Consider the following 17733-nt stretch of genomic DNA (forward strand, 5'->3'; position numbering starts at 1 on the left):
AATCCAACATCGTTTAACATGTGGGTCTCGTTTTGTGGTGTACCAATTGATCTGCCCCTGTGGGCTGTCATACATTGGAAAGACAGAGAGAACTTTCAAAGAACGTATGGCAGCCCACAGGTCGGCCATCAAGGCAGCGATCAATACAGGTAAAAGTGAGCAACCGGTTGCACGGCATTTTAGTACTGCGCGTCATCCCCTTACGACAGTCCGCTACCGCATGATTGATCATATTGTGCCTTCATTAAGAGGGGGCAATCGGGGATTAAAACTACTGCAGAGAGAGGCACAGTGGATCCAACGATTGGACACTGTGTCACCTAGAGGCCTAAATGAATATTTAGGCTTGAGTCACTTTAGATAGACTAACACCACGCTGTGATCGTGCAAAAGTTGGCTATGAAGTTCAGATTACAATAATATGAATGCTGTGTGTCCTAGTAGCAAGCTTATTATGTGATGTTCTTCACTTTATGCATTACAGAATCAGTTGCATTACAGAACCTGGTGTTTAAGCATAGTGTATAAGGTTGTTATGGTGATGGGGAGCACATGGATGACGTCATCACTGACGGACACGCCGCTGGGCGGGTTTGCTGTCCCGTTTCCGGATCAACGGCGTTTCACACCTGGTGAGGTCTCTATATATGTAAGTATGTTTTATGTTTGATTTGTAAGCCTGAGGACAATGTGCAATACATTGAAACGTTGCTGATCAAATTGCCGTGTATTATTTGTTCTGACAAGCCGTCTGGAGTGCTATGCCATTGAGGACCAGTGTATATATATATATATATATATATATATATATATATATATATATATATATATATATATATATATATATATATATATATATATTAGACTGAGGTATTGTGTGCTGGTCCCAATCCTCTCTGTGTCACTCCATTCAGGGCTGTCTGGGATTATTATGCTGTTTCACTAATGTGCTGTAAGCATGTCTGGGAAAAAGGCTGTGTGTCCCTCCTGCAACACCAAGTTTACACCCTCTTCACAAGGGTCTCTACTATGTACCCAGTGTTCTCTGCCTTCACAAGGTAGTGGCTTGCGGGAACCAGAATGGTTAGAATCATTTAAAACGATGATTACTAATATAAATTCAGAGTTAGCTGCTGCAAAGCAAGAAAGGCAAACCCTGAAACTGTCTGTAGATTTCTTGGTTAAGACTGCACACTTCCACACGTGCTCCAGTCTGACTCTGATACTGAAATACCAGAATTAGATGATGGAGAACTGGAGATGGAAGATAACAATGCTCTGTCCCCGGGGGTTGAGGCCCTGATTTTTGCTATTAGAGAAGCCCAAAATCGTCTGTCACCTTCCTTATCTCAAAAGAATTAAACTCCCTTTCCAAAGAGGCGTAGGTGAATCCTGATAAGAATTTATTGCTCCTGAACGGTTACTAATTTCCTTTCCCTTTCCTGCTGAGGATAGGAAAGTTTAGGAAAACCCACCGTCCGTGGATACTTCAGTGTCCCGGCTGTCACATAAAATCATACTGCCTGTACCTGGGGCTATCTCCTTCAAGGACCCAGCTGACCACAAAATTGAGACTACACTCAAATCAATTTACACTGCAGTGGGCGTAGCCCAACGCACCACTATTGCTTGCGGATGGATTTCTAGGGCCATTATGAAATGGTCCGATAATATAATAAATGGGTTTGACTCCCTACCTCAGGATGAGATTATTACGCTACTGCAGAATATCCAAGATGCTGCAGTCTTTGAGTGAGGCAGTTAAGGAATTATGTCTCACTAATGGCCGTGCTATGGCGGTCTCAGCTTGCAGAGCCCTGTGGCTGCGATAATGGTCAGCAGATGCTGATTCCAAAAGGGGTGTTGAGAAATTTCCTTTTACAGGAGATGCCTTTGTTGGAGATGAAGTAACATGCAGAGAGAGTTAGTTTTGCCCAACTGCTAACAAATTTGGTTCTGCGATCAACTCTGAATTACCCCCATTGTTCCAGTACCTCCTCCGCTGCAAACAAAGGATTTTACTCACGTCTCTTTGTGGTTCCGAAGCCGGACGGCTCGGTACGGCCGATCTTTAACCTCAAATCCCTGAATCCGTATCTTTGCGTGTTCAAATTCAAGATGCAATCCCTAAGGGCGGTGGTCTCCGGTCTGGACGAGGGTGAGTTCTTGGTATCTCTGGATATCAAGGATGCATACCTTCATATCCAAATATGGCTACCTCATCAAGCTTTCCTTCGGTTCGCTGTACTGGATTTCCAGTTCCAGGCCTTACCCTTTGGTCTCTCCTCAGCTCCAAGGGTATTCACAAAGGTCTTGGTGGAGATGATACTGCAATTGCGCAAGATGTGAGTCAGCATAGTCACATACTTGGATGATCTCCTGATAAAGGCGGTGTGCAGGGAACAGCTGCTACACCGCATCGACTTGACAACTCGCCTGCTTAGGGACCATGGATGGATCCCACATTTCCAGAAGTCTCACCTGGAAACATCTCAAAGGATTCCGTTCCTGGGAATGATCCTGGACACTGTATCTCAGAAGGTATACCTTCCGATGGACAAGGCCTTGACTATATAGGCTATGATCTGCTCAGTGCTCAGAACCCGCAAAATCTCGATTCATCTTTGCGTTCGATTGCAGGGCAAGATGGTAGCCTCCTACGAGGCAATACAGTACGTCAGGTTTCATGCGCGTCCGTTCCAGCTGGATCTGCTGGACAAGTGGTCAGGTTCTCACCTGCACATGCACCAGAGTATAACTTTCGCCAAAAGCACAGCTATCCCTGTTATGGTAACTACAAATCTCTCACCTTGTGGCGGATCGGTCTTTCAGCACCCAGTCGTGGACCCTACTGACAATGGTTGCTAGTCTCAGGGGTTGGGGTGCTGTGACCCAGGGGGCCCAGTTCCAGGGGAAGTGGTTGAGTCAGGAATCTGCCCTTCCCATAAATGTCCTGGAATTCAGGGCAATTTACAATGCTCCTCTGCAAGCCTCCGAACTCCTTCGGAATAAAGCCATCCAGGTGCAGTCAGACAACGCCACGGCGTACTTCAACTGCCAGGGAGGAACAAGACGCAGGGCCGCAATGTGAGAGGCGTCAAGGATACTCCTCTGGGCGGAAGCCAACGCAAGTGCCATCTCTGCCATATTCATCCCAGGAGTGAACATCTGGGAAGAGGACTTCCTCAGCAGACACGACCTCCATCCGGGGGAATGGGACCATCACCCCCAGGTGTTCCAACAACTGGTTCCTTTCTCAACAAGAAGCTCCGTCATTACTGTTCCAGAACGAGGGATCCGCAGGCCGCAGCAGTGGACGCTCTGACGGAGCCATGGAACTACAAGTTTGCATACCTGTTTCCCTCTCATTCCAAGAGTTCTGAAAATACTCAAAAGGGAAAGAGTTCAGGCAATTCTAATTGCCCCAGATTGGCCTTGACGGGCCTGGTATGCGGACCTCCTGACCATGTTGAGAGTTTACAGCCAGAGGACAGCTCATCACAGGAAGTATGACTCCCTTTTTTTCCTTTTATGACAATCCCAAAATAGGTCGTCCTGCCTCTAAGCAGTCCATTGCTCATTGGCTCAGATTGCCCATTCAACAAGCCTATTCTTCGGCAGCATTGCCGCTGCCGAGTTCTGTCCAGGCCCACTCCACATGGTTGGTGGGTTCTTCCTGGGCGGCTGCCTGGGGCGTATCAGCCTTACAGTTGTGCTGGGCAGCTACTTGGTCTGGTTCAAACACGTTCGTAAAATTCTACGGATTCGACACCTTGGCCAGAGATGACCTGCAGTTTTGCAGGGGTCTCAGCACTTTCCCACCCGTTCTGGGAGCTTTGGGACTTCCCCATGGTACTAATGTAACCCCAGTATCCATTAGGACGTTAGAGAAAATATGACTTTAATTACCTACCAGTAAATCCTTTTCTCGTAGTCCGTAGAGGATACTTGGAATCCATTTAGTACCATGGGGTATAGACTGGTCCACTATGAGCCTTGGGCACTTTAAGAATTTGATAATGTGCGCTGGCTCCTCCCTCTATGCCCATCCTACCAGACTCGGTCTAGGAAACTCTGCCCGAGGAGACGGACATACTTAGAGTGAAGGATAGATAATAAAAGTGGTGAGATTACGAACAGCACACACGGAACAATAGGAAAGTCGTGCTAACCAAATTTGAAACATAAACAGCAACGGCTGAACGAACTAGAATACCTAACCAAGTAACAGTGCAGGAAGAACGAAGCACTGGGCGGGCACCCAGTATCCTCTACGGACTACGAGGAAAGGATTTACTGGTAGGTAATTAAAATCCTATTTTCTCTTACGTCCTAGAGGATACTGGGAATCCATTTAGTACCATGGGGAAGTACCAAAGCTCCCAAACCGGGTGGGAGAGTGCTGAGGTTCCTGCAGAACTGATTGACCAAACTGAAGGTCCTCAGAGGCCAAAGTATCAAACTTGTAGAACTTTGCAAACGTGTTTTGAACCTGACCAAGTAGCTGCTCGGCAGAGCTGTAAAGCCAAGACACCCCGGAAAGCCGCCCAAGACGAACCCACTGACCTAGTAGAGTGGGCCTGTACAGATTTTGGAACCAGCAATCCTGCCGTAGCGTAAATATGCTTGATCCAGCGTGCAATAGACTGCTTTGAAGCGGGACACCCAATTTTATTGGGATCATAGAGAACGAACAGTGAGTCGGATTTTCTGTGATGAAGCTGTTCTCTTTACATATACCTTCAAAGTCCTCACAACATCCAAAGACTTGGAAGTAGCCGAGATGTTCGGTCACAGCCGGAACCACAATAGGTTGGTTGATGTGAAAAGCGGACACCACCTTAAGAAGAAATTGCTGACGAGTTCTGAGTTCAGCTCTGTCCTCATGGAAAATTAAGCAGGGACTCTTATGAGACAACGCCCCTAGTTCTGACACACGTCTCGCTGAGGCCAAGGCCAATAGTGTAATGGTCTTCCACGTAAGGTACTTTACGTCAACTTCCTGTAACGGTTCAAACCAGTCCGATTGGAGGAACTGTAGCACCAAATTGAGATCCCAAGGTGCCGTGGGAGGCACAAAGGGAGGCTGGATGTGCAGAAAACCTTTCAAGAACATCTGGACCTCAGGGAGAGAAGCCAATTGTTTCTGAAAATAGACAAGGCCGAAATCTGGACTTTAATGGAACCTAGGCATAGGCCCACATCCATACCCGACTGCAGAAAAAGCACAAAGGAAAGTCTCTGCATCGGTTCCAGGTGAGATTTTGGTAAGTTCAGAATCCACCCGTGATCCAGGAGTAGTGTGGTTGAGACGAATACTGTCCATCAACCGCTCCCTGGATGGTGCCTTTATCAGAAGATTTTCCAGGTTTGGAATTATGTTCACTCCCTGTTTGCGGAGTAGAAACATCATCTCTGCCATCACCTTGGTGAACACTCTCTGTGCCATGGAGAGACCAAATTGTATGGCCTGGAACTGGTAGTGACAGTCCTGCAGTGCAAACCGTAGGTAAGCCTGTTGAGGCGGCAGATCAGAATATAAAGGTACGCATCCTTGATATCCAGAGACACTAGGAATTCTCCCTCCTCCAGACCTGAGAGCACAGCTCTCAGAGACTCCATCTTGAATTTGAACACTCTTAAGTACGGGTTCAACGACTTGAGGTTCAAATTGGCCTTACCGAACCGTCTGGCTTCGGTACTACAAACAGGTTGGATTAATATCCCCTGTTTTGCAGGTAAGGTAGAACTGGAACAATGACCTGAGTCTGTACCAGTTTTTGAATGGCGTCCTGTAAGGTTATACTTGCTTTCTGAGAAACTGGTAAGCCTGATTTGAAGAATCTTTGAGATGGGAGCTCCTGAAACTCCAGTCTGTAGCCCTGGGAAATAAGATTTATGACTCAGGGATCCTGGCATGATAATGTCCAGATGTGACTGAAAAATTTTAGTCTGCTCCCACCTGCCGGTCTTCCAGTCACCGCGGTCCACCGTCATGCTGAAGGCTTTGAGGAAGCAGAACTTGAGCTTTGTTCCTGTGAACCTGCAGTTGCTGGTTTTCGTGGTTTACTTCTAGCGCCTCTGGTGGCTGTAGATGAACCTCTGGTTTTGCCCTTGAACTTGTCAGTCCAAAAGGAGTGTAGATGAGGTCCTGAGTAAGTTCTTCCTGTCTGGGGGAGTTGCCGAAGGAAGATACGTGGACTTACCCGCAGTAGCTTTGGAGATCCATTTGTCTAGTTGATCTCCAAATAAGGCCTCTCATGTGAAGGGTAGGACTTCTACGCCTTTCTTGGAGTCTGCGTCGGCAGTCCACTGGCATAGCCATAAGCCTCTGCGTGCTGACACTTCCATAGCAGTGGTGCATGCAATAAGCAAGCCTATTTTTTTTATGGCTTCCACCATAAAATCTGCAGTCCTGTATATGTTGCAGTAGTAAAATAATCTCCCCCTTAGGCAAGGTACCTAACCCTTCAATTAGGTTACCCAACCATTTTGCGATGGCCTTAGTAATCCACCCACATGCTATACTGGGACTCTATGCCTCCCCGCCAGCTGTATACAAAGATTTGAGTGTATTCTCAATTCTACGATCAGCCGTGTCTTTTAGGGAGGCTGCACCCGGGACAGGCAATACAATTTACTGTGACAGCCTGGATACTGATGCATCCACTATCGGTGGATTTTCCCATTTTTTTCCTATCAGGAGGAAAAGGAAAAGATATCAACCTTTTAGGGATTTGAAATTTCCTATTAGGATTAACCCACGGTTCTTCAAACAGGGTATTTAGTTCCTTTGACTCAGGAAAAGTGGCTGATGATTTCTATTTTACATTAAAATAAGATTCCTCAGTCTCCTATGTTACCTTATCAGGGATATGCAAACCTCTCTAATAGCTTCTATGAGAGCCTCTATTCCCTGTGACAGAGTAGCCTCCCCCACTGCATCCACCTCCCCTCCATGTCTGACCCCTCATCAGAGTCGGACTGCAGGATATGGGCCAAAGGACGCTTTTGCGGACAAATGGCAGGGGACTGATACACTGGTTTGGGTACTGAGTCTCTGTTCATAAGCTCAGTCATCGATTTGTCTTAAGTATTGCGTCTTTCTCATTGCGGGACAATTTAGTGGAAATATTGGACATCATTCCCCTAATAGAATCCAGCCAAGCTGGGTCTGCCCCGGAAGCCTTGGAGGTTGCACTGCATTGAGTACACTGCACTGAACCCCCTGGAGAAGAGGAACACTGTGCCTTACAAGAAACACACTTTGTCTGACATACTGTGACAGTGACAGCACTCACACATAGGAACAGGTTAAAAGCACAATTAACCCACAAAGAGCCCTTCAAGAGCGACACAGAGAGAGCCTGGAGCCAGCACACAGCACCCTTACTGCTAATGCCAAGCTTAGCCAGGTCGCAGACTAAGTACCCAGATTGGGGACTTAGTACACTAGTAAGCGCTCCCCCCCCCCCTGCTATGACCCCCTGGTACCGCTGAGGTAATCTGGAGTCTCTGGAGGAGCTGTGCGTCCCTGTCAGTTAGCGTCTGTGTCCACTGCAGAGGGAAAATGGTGCTGGTGAGCTGCTGGATCTGCTCATAGTGAAGCCCCTCCCCTTCAATGGCGCGCAGTCTTCCCGCTTTTTTTATACTGGCTGAGGTAATTTTTATGCTTAAAATGGAGTCAGTCGCCTTTTTTAAGTCTGTAATGCCAGTCTGGGTACTGTGTACACTCGTAGTGTACTTAGACTCAGTTCGCTCCCTCAGAAGCGCTGCGTCTGCACTGTGTACGGAGTCTAGAGACTCTGTAGAAGCCGTGCGTCTCTGTACCCTCATGCCGCCATAATGGCCCGCTAACCGGGACGCCGGCTTAGTACTCACCACTTTTCTTTCTTTTGGCTCTGTTAGGTGTGGCGGCGTGCTGCTGGAATGTACGCTTGCTGTGGTGGGGCGTGCAAATAGTTCCCTCAGAAGCTAGTGTCCTGTCCGCAGGGAACAGGAGGGTCATTAACCCTTCAAGAGGTTGGGCCATTCCCACCCCCTAAGTCCCATGAAGCAGGCAAGCTGGTGTCCTGCCTGAAAAAAACAAACAGAGAAAATAAATGCAGAAAACTATTCAGGAGCTTCCATGCGACGTGACTGGATCCTCTGGGCACATTTTCTGCACTGAGTCTGGTAGAAGGGGCATAGAGGGAGGAGCCAGCGCTCTCTATCAAATTCTTAAAGTGCCCAAGGCTCCTAGTGGACCCGTCTATACCCCATGGTACTAAATGGATTCCCAGTATCCGCTAGGACGTAAGAGAAAATAAGAATTTAATACCTACTTGGTAATTCCTATTCTCATAGTCCTGTAGTGGATACTGGGTGCCCGCCTCAGTGCTTCGAGTTCCTGCTTACTTGGCTGTAAGTGTTCTTGGTTGGGTCTGTTGTTGCTGACCCTGTTCCATGTTTGGTTAGCGTTGCTATCCGTTGCTTTCCACTGTTATGGTTAGCTCTGCTGTCTTTGTTATTGTGTGTTGGTTCGTTACCTCACCGCTTTGTGTTTATATCCTTCTCTCAATGTATGTCCGTCTCCTCGGGCACAGTTTTCCTAGACTGAGACTGCTAGGAGGGGCATAGAGGAGAAGAGACAGCACACACTAATAATTTCTTAAAGTGCCAGGCTCCAGTGGACCCGATCTATACCCATGGTACTAATGTCACCCCAGTATCCACTATGGACTGCGAGAAAAGGTATTATCGGTAGGTATTAAATTGCTATTATAATCTCTATGGGGGGGGAATGCAAATGTTATTGCCCCAGGCTTTCTCTGTACTGAACAAAGGCATCTATTCATCTGCTACTCAGTGCCCCCTGTCCTGCGGGATAGTACGGCACAAAAGTGGGACAGCGGGATTGTCTGGCAAGTGTGCTATCTGTGTGGTGTACTATGAATAGGGGCCACTAGTGTAGCATAATATTAAATGTAATATTTAAACTGCCATTTGACTACCCAACATGCCCCATCTATGCCAGTCAACCAACTCCACATGCCCTTAAAACCACGGAGTAGGTTGACACTGAGTGGGCACTCACCCTGTCTCCCTATTACTGACAGACGAAATACAGCGAGTATGAGTGTGCACTTCACCCTGTCCTGGGAGCCTGGCCTGTGGCTTCTCTGGGATACGGTCATTAGGTTGACACAACGTAGGTCGACCACTATTGGCAACACAAATCTGTCTAACACCCGGCTCTATGAAATAGAATAGCACTGCTGGCTCCCACTATTTATATAATATGAATATATGCATAGGTGTGTTATGTATTAGAAAAGGTGAATTCAAATATATTGTGAGCACAATTAAACTTCACCCTGTCCTGGGAGCGTGGCCTGTGGCTTCTCTGGGATACGGTCATTAGGTTGACACAACGTAGGTCGACCACTATTGGTTGACATGGTTATTAGGTCGACATGTACTAGGTCGACGTGTTTCACTTTTTTTTTTCTTCAATTTTTTAACTTTTTCATACTTGACAATCCACGTGGACTACAATTGGGAATGGTAACCTGTGCCGAGCGCAGCGAGCCACCTCCACCTTGCACGGTGCACTAATTAGGATTCCCAGTCACTTTACGAAGAAAACTACACCAAAAACAGTCAAAAACCTCATGTTGACCTGTTGACCTAGTACATGTCGACCTAGTGACCCTGTCAACCTAATGAATGTCGACCAATAGTGGTCGACCCAATGACTGTCAACTTAAGTTGTGTCGACCCATACCCGGCTTCTCCAATATGTGCCAAAAGGCGTTCATGCAGCAGGCCAGATGGGGTGTGAGGAGTCTCCTGCTGCTGCAGGATGGAACTTCACCCAGCCCGGGGGTTTCCACTCCTTCTTCCCTGGTGGAGTTCTGCGCCTCCAGCTGTTGGCACAGCTTCTACAAGATATATCTCTCCAACCTCGATTCCTCTATGCCCCACAGCCCCAGTCGTGGTGCTCATCCTAGAAGCAGAGTATGCACATCTCCTCCCACAGCTTCCCAGCCCTCCTTGTCTGACTCCAGAATCGGATTGCTGGCAGGAGGGAATGCGCTCAGCACAGCAGCTGAAGTAGAGGGGGACCAGGAACATCATGTGGTGGGGTGTTGCAGGGTGCATCGGTAAGGAAAGGGCACATTTTTTGCATTTAAAAATTGTCCGGTGTGCAGCGCCCTGCTAAAGTGGCTTAACTGAAACACTAGAGGCATCTGCATACCCACTATGCTGTTATATTGTATTTGTGATGAATCATTATAGTTGATATTATGATCGAAGTGAGATGTATATTGTTCACTTTTACGGCTGCAGGATTCTTTATACAACAGGCAATTATCTCACGGTTTCCATCATGTCATCCCACACAAGGGTGTTTCCTGGTTATTCCTAGAGGTCGTTTGCTTTTAGCTGTAGGTTCCGTGTCAGTGTTATACTGCAGCTCAATTGAATTCCTGCGTGAGAAGAGGAGAAGGTTCTGTTATCTGCCCAGGCACATGTCTCCTTCGTATAAGACACTGAATCAGCAATGTCAGGATTTCCACTTCCTGATCCCTCTTCTATACATGGGGTTTTCAATCATCAGTCGTCGGCGATGTCTTCTGGTCAGACCCAGCAAAATCTGTGGATATAATTAACGACCGTATACTCCTGGATGTGGCCACTGACTATATCTTTTACAAGATTACACAGTGTACACACTTTATCGTTTGTCTGGTAGTTCTAGGGAAATCGTTGACTACATTGCATCGTTTGCTGGTCATCTAATGTGTACCCAGCTATAGAGAGGAGTTGGAAATGCCAAGAATAAGATCGCTTTTGAATGTGTGGGGCGAATGACTGGGTCCTCCAGGCAGCAGACTTTGGGAAATGACCAGGGAAATATTGTTGACAGTGTTTCCCTGGAAGGCAGTGAGCTTTGGACCTGTTACATTTGAAGAAATGCCTGGACATCAGGATAAGACCACAGAGACAGAAAGAGACCTGAGCAAGAACAGTGGGAGAGAGGGGTAGGGACAGCAAGGTAGATGTGTGTTAAAGTGGGGGGGCTGGAATATATCCATTGCACCAGGTTCTGTTATTCAAATATAATGATCACAGACCCCACTGTAGTTTCACTATATTTCCACAGTGAAGGATATCTGATAAATGAAATGTTGAAACCTGGATAAACAAAGCAAGTAAAAGGAAATGCTGGCTCCTAATGGGGGACTCTAAGTAGATGAAATCAGAGTACAGTAGTATTCTGATATCTACGGATATCTAAACTATAAACTAAAATATATATATACTAAAACACAGCAAAGTATAAAAACTTCAAGGTTGGTTGCAAAGCAGCCTGGGAAAGGCAACCAGTTAATTGGTTTAATTACATAATAAATATGATCATTCACAAAATGTGCATAGTACTATAATATATAAAACTGGCTGTTAGGTGCTGATTTAACATTCCTGAATAGAGATCCTGGGGGCTATCTGTGAAAACATGCGCATCTCCGGATTTCAGGCCAAACTACACAAGCCTCTAAGTCGCAGTGTTTGTGCGTATGCGCCTCACGATGTGCCCGAAGCCGCGTGTAGGTCCATGCATGGTGCGACGGAGAAGTGAAGTAGGCGTTACTAGGTGCAGAGTGACTATGATTGGCATGTCATTAGACTGTTGTGGCTGTGTTTGTATCTAGTGCAATTCTGATTGATACTAAGAAGGGAAGCCTGTTATTGGCTGATCTCTTGGACTTGGCATGGGCTGGTGCAAGTTCTTGTACTAATGGTGACTGTTTCTGACGACGCTAGAACATTGGGTGGCATAGGCCTACGCTCTCGGATGCATTGATTTGCATTGATTATCGCTTTAGCATTTGACAGTATGGTGACGCAGCTGTAGTGAGAAGCATCCACAAAAGCTCAGAATCAGGCCACCGTGTATCTAGATGGTAGCCACGGGAATCCAAATAAGCACACTATTTTCTTGATATGAAAACAAAATATTTAGTACATGCGTAGTACACTTCCACACAGCGCTGCTCCTAACCTGCAAAAATAAAGGTTGAGATTGTGTAACTGATACTGTATATCCGTATAAAATAGCCATTATTATTTAGACATGTACAAATGTGCTTCTCTGCCAGAGTTTTATTGGGTTTTAATTTTTGCGTTTAATTACACTTGAAACACTGGTTTATTTCTAATATGTCAGGATTCTGGGAAGCGTATGCGGTTATCTGCTGGAAGCCAAAAGATTGCATCTGACTGATAGAAGCCTTTACAGAGCAAAAGTGCCGGCATTATGGACCCTCTGCCGTCATATCATTGTTATGGTAGATGTGGTTTTTGTGTTTCCCTCTGCACAGGCCTAAAGAGCCATTCCTTTACGTGTTCTTGGTTATATGTTCTTACTTCCTTGCCCCCACTAGGTGCGATATAGAAGATCTATAGTAAATAGACAGTCAGTCATTAGGTTGACCCCATATGGTCGACATGGAAAAAGTAGACTGGTACAAAGGTCGACCGGGTCAAAAGTTCAACGTGAAAATGGTCAACACAAAAAAAGTGTGACACAAGTTTAAGTTTTTTTGACTGTAATTTTGTATGTTTCATCGTCTGACCGCAATCGGTATAAATGCGTACCCTCGCAGGCTCTCATGGCTCGTGCAAGGTTACTCACTCCGCTACTGATGTGCTCACCACAGGTTTCTAATCCACATGGATGGTAAATCAAGCAGAAGTTGAAAGATATGTGGAAAACTCCCCCCAAAAACTTGTCAACCATTGTCATGTTGACCTTTTGTACCTGTTGACCATTTGATGTCGACCTATTGACTGTGTAGACAGTGTCTATACATTGGAACGCGCCCCCACCACTCAAACTATTAAAATAAACTATAAAATATATATATATATATATATATATATATATATATATATATATATATATAAAACACAGCGCGGTCCTAGACCGGAAGTATATATCAGAATACTCATACAATATATTCTATAATAGGTACACTCTTTCTTACCCAACGCTGTCTGTATGAAGACATGTAGAATACGCAAGTGTCTGTAAAGTCTCAGTGCTGTGTACAGGCGGCTTTACAGGGGAGACCTTGCCCTGCAATCCCAGAGACCAGTAGCAACTATGCTCAAAAGATGGCGTCCAGCGTTTCTGTCAGGTAATGTGCGAGAGTGTGAGGCAACTCTAGGGCGGGAAATCTGCGAGGAGATGGTGCCCAGGGCCGGTGGAGTGGCTACAGGTCTAGCGCCGACTCCCCTATGCGGGGCCTCACCGCCGGTACTATGGAGCCTTACCAATAGGGGCGTTAGTACATCTGACCTGTACTCCTATGCCCTGGCGGATATAGTGGGGTCCCTGCACGGTAACTGTGTCCATGCCAGCGTCGCAGTCCGTCTCTCTAGACTGACAGGAACGCGATTTAGTGGCCGGTCCTGCCTGGGGGACCCTCTCATCTCCTCCCTTCGTAGCAGCCATGTGAACCAGGAGAGCGCCTGCGACCGTGTGCCTAAGCCGGAACGTGTCCGCTGCAAGTACCCGGGATCTGAGCTGTGGGAGTATGCGGCACTGCTTGGGAGGTGACGGAGACGCAGCGATGAATGTCACCCTGACACAACAGTGCTGCGTTCCTTGAAGTCTTCAGCTTTTTCAGGGCTGCCCAGTGCAGCCCGCCTGTTAGTGACCTGCTGCCTGCAGGCACCACTCGAAACAGAGCTCTCACTGCCTGGGGTTATAGAGGAGGCCCCAATGCATCCTGGGACAGTCAAAGCTTTGCTTGATGGTGCCTCTGGATCCAAGATCCCGCTCTACACCCCAATGTATTCTCTGTGGAACACAGTGTACCCCGCTGCAGAAAAACTTTATACAGTGGAAGCATCATGAATGTTGGTCATTGAGTTATGCCACTAGTTTAGCCAACTGACATGCTGCATGATCATGTACATTAGTTCAGCCCACAAAATACCAGCCCTCCACCCTATGGAAACAGCAATTGGTCTTTAAGGATGCGCAAAGGAATAGAAATGACAGATGAGAGCTGTGGAATAAGACTTGGGTGTTATAGAGCTTAGACCAAATCACTACCTGAAGATGTGTTATTTCTTTGCAGATCTTTCTTTCACTAATGGGCCCTACACATTGAGCGATCTGCCGGTGGATACAGGCGACACGGCGGTGTGGGGGCACTGACTGAGGGGAGTGAAGTTTCTTCGCTCCCCCCGTTGCCTGGCACCATAGAAGTGCAGGCAGATATGGACGACGGGGCACCAGCGATGAACGAGCGTGGGCTGTGCATCGTTCATCGCTGGTGCTTCCACACTCAAAGATATGAACGGTATCTCGTTTATTAATGAACGAGATCGTTCATATCTTTGAGTATTATCGCCCAGTGTGTAGGGCCTATAAGCATCTAAAATCCAGTGCTCCTATTTTTACCTACGGCAAATGAAAGGGAAAATTAAAAAGGGTTAAAATGCTTTCAAATAACGTCTAAAGAGAGCTAAGTGGGAGCTGGTGTCCTCACTGTATTGGACAGAAGTTAGAATCTGATTAAGTGCTTCAGATATTTTGAAGACAGACACATGTGGCTAGTCTAGAATTATACCTGTGATTGTATGCTCGTTTGTTTGTACTAGTTTTGAGCCACACTTCCCTAGGTAGGTCAATGAACACGTAATCTGCAGATTATAGGCACACTAAGCAGAAGAGGTTTTGGGGTGTTGTGTATACTCATGTGAGAAGATCATTTTTGTAAATTGAGTCATTTATTTTTTTTATTTTTTTTATTTTTATAAAACGTAACAAAATATAGAGAAAAAGAAACCCTACAAAAGCAAAACAGAAAATACATAGGAAAAACAGAACACATACACAAAGCATTATACAGTGTCATTGTAACTTTTGGGGTGTTTTTTTAGGTTCCTTCGGACAAATAAGGGGTCAACAGCCTGGATACCCAGCTGCTTATCCTCATGCCCCTAATTATGGAAATCAGCCTGGTCCACAGGGCCCCCCTGCACCCCCTCCCCCTGCACAGAAGAGACTGGACCCGGACTCTATCCCAAGTCCGGTAAGTGTTAAATATTACTGCCGTTCTTATCCCATGGTGTGGCACAACTATGGGTTCTGTTGTCAGCTGTGATGTTACACATGGAGTAAGAAGCAGGCCAGAAACGCCAACATGTGCACAAGTATTGTCATTTTGTCAAAATGTTTATAGGTGTGGAGGCAACATTAAGGAAAAGTTTAATGTTTAATAAGACCTGTATGAAGCGGTTCCTCTCATTAAGTGTCTGTTTATTACCAAAGAAATAATGAATAATGTGATTTCTCTATCGTCCTAAGTGGATGCTGGGGTTCCTGAAAGGACCATGGGGAATAGCGGCTCCGCAGGAGACAGGGCACAAAAAAGTAAAGCTTTACTAGGTCAGGTGGTGTGCACTGGCTCCTCCCCCTATGACCCTCCTCCAGACTCAAGTTAGATTTTGTGCCCGAACGAGAAGGGTGCAATCTAGGTGGCTCTCCTAAAGAGCTGCTTAGAGAAAGTTTAGTTTAGGTTTTTTTCTTTACAGTGAGTCCTGCTGGCAACAGGATCACTGCAACGTGGGACTTAGGGGGAAAGTAGTAAACTCACCTGCATGCAGAGTGGATTTGCTGCTTGGCTACTGGACACCATTAGCTCCAGAGGGATCGAACACAGGCCCAGCCGTGGAGTCCGGTCCCGGAGCCGCGCCGCCGACCCCCTTGCAGATGCTGAAGCGTGAAGAGGTCCGGAAACCGGCGGCTGAAGACTCCTCAGTCTTCATAAGGTAGCGCACAGCACTGCAGCTGTGCGCCATTTTCCTCTCAGCACACTTCACTGGGCAGTCACTGAGGGTGCAGAGCGCTGGGGGGGGGCGCTCTGAGAGGCAAATATAAACCTTATACAAGGCTAAAAATACCTCACATATAGCCCATAGGGGCTATATGGAGATATTTAACCCCTGCCTGACTGGAAAAATAGCGGGAGAAGAACCCGCCGAAAAAGGGGCGGGGCCTATCTCCTCAGCACACGGCGCCATTTTCTGTCACAGCTCCGCTGGTCAGAACGGCTCCCAGGTCTCTCCCCTGCACTGCACTACAGAAACAGGGTAAAACAGAGAGGGGGGGCACATTAATGGCTATATATATATATATTAAAGCAGCTATAAGGGAGCACTTAATATAAGGATATCCCTTGTATATATAGCGCTTTGTGGTGTGTGCTGGCAGACTCTCCCTCTGTCTCCCCAAAAGGGCTAGTGGGTCCTGTCTTCATTAGAGCATTCCCTGTGAGTTTGCGGTGTGTGTCGGTACGTGGTGTCGACATGTATGAGGACGATATTGGTGTGGAGGCGGAGCAATTGCCAAATATGCAGATGTCACCCCCCAGGGGGTCGACACCAGAATGGATGCCTTTATTTGTGGAATTACGTGATGGTTTATCTTCCCTTAAACAGTCAGTTGAGGACATGAGGCGGCCGGACAATCAATTAATGCCTGTCCAGGCGCCTCAAACACCGTCAGGGGCTGTAAAACGCCCTTTGCCTCAGTCGGTCGACACAGACCCAGACACGGGCACTGATTCCAGTGACGACGGTAGAAATTCAAACGTATTTTCCAGTAGGGCCACACGTTATATGATTTTGGCAATGAAGGAGACGTTACATTTAGCTGATACTACAGATACCGTAAAACAGGGTATTATGTATGGTGTGAAAAAACTACAAACAGTTTTTCCTGAATCAGAAGAATTAAATGACGTGTGTGATGAAGCGTGGGTTGCTCCTGATAAAAAGTTGATAATTTCAAAAAAGTTATTGGCATTATACCCTTTCCCGCCAGAGGTTAGGGCGCGCTGGGAAACACCCCCTAAGGTGGACAAGGCGCTCACACGCTTATCCAAACAAGTGGCGTTACCCTCTCCTGAGACGGCCGCACTTAAGGATCCATCAGATAGAAAGATGGAAGTTATTCAAAAGAATATATACACACATGCAGGTGTTATACTACGACCAGCTATAGCAACTGCCTGGATGTGCAGTGCTGGAGTAGTTTGGTCAGAATCCCTGATTGAAAATATTGATACCCTAGATAGGGACAATGTTTTACTGTCGTTAGAACAAATAAAGGATGCATTTATCTATATGCGCGATGCACAGAGGGATATTTGCACACTGGCATCTCGGGTGAGTGCTATGTCCATTTCAGCCAGAAGAGCCTTATGGACACGACAGTGGACAGGCGATGCGGATTCAAAACGTCACATGGAGGTTTTGCCGTATAAAGGGGAGGAGTTATTTGGAGTTGGTCTATCAGACTTGGTGGCCACGGCTACTGCCGGGAAATCCACTTTTTTACCTCAAGTCACTCCCCAACAGAGAAAGGCACCGACCTTTCAACCGCAGCCTTTTCGCTCCTACAAAAATAAGAGAGCAAAGGGCTTGTCGTACCTGCCACGAGGCAGAGGAAGAGGGAAGAGACACCAACAGGCAGCTCCTTCCCAGGAACAGAAGCCCTCCCCGGCTCCTGCAAAAACCTCAGCATGACGCTGGGGCCTCTCAAGCGGACTCGGGGACAGTGGGGGGCCGTCTCAAAAATTACAGCGCGCAGTGGGCTCACTCGCAGGTAGACCCCTGGATCCTGCAGATAATATCTCAGGGGTACAGGTTGGAATTAGAGACGGATCC

The 17733-nt window shown here is 46.8% G+C and overlaps 1 protein-coding gene across 7 annotated transcripts in view; it reads left to right on the plus strand.

The window, feature by feature from the left end:
* SEC24C (SEC24 homolog C, COPII coat complex component) overlaps positions 1-17733 on the plus strand; it is a 275660-nt gene that overhangs the window by 183226 nt on the left and 74701 nt on the right. For all 7 annotated transcript variants that reach the window (XM_063961335.1, XM_063961334.1, XM_063961337.1 and 4 more), the window contains one exon: positions 14944-15095. In XM_063961335.1, the coding sequence (XP_063817405.1) occupies positions 14944-15095 (152 nt within the window). The remainder of the gene's footprint in view (positions 1-14943; positions 15096-17733) is intronic.

Source organism: Pseudophryne corroboree, chromosome 3 (genome assembly GCF_028390025.1).
Source record: "Pseudophryne corroboree isolate aPseCor3 chromosome 3, aPseCor3.hap2, whole genome shotgun sequence".
NCBI classification, from domain to species: Eukaryota; Metazoa; Chordata; class Amphibia; order Anura; family Myobatrachidae; genus Pseudophryne; species Pseudophryne corroboree.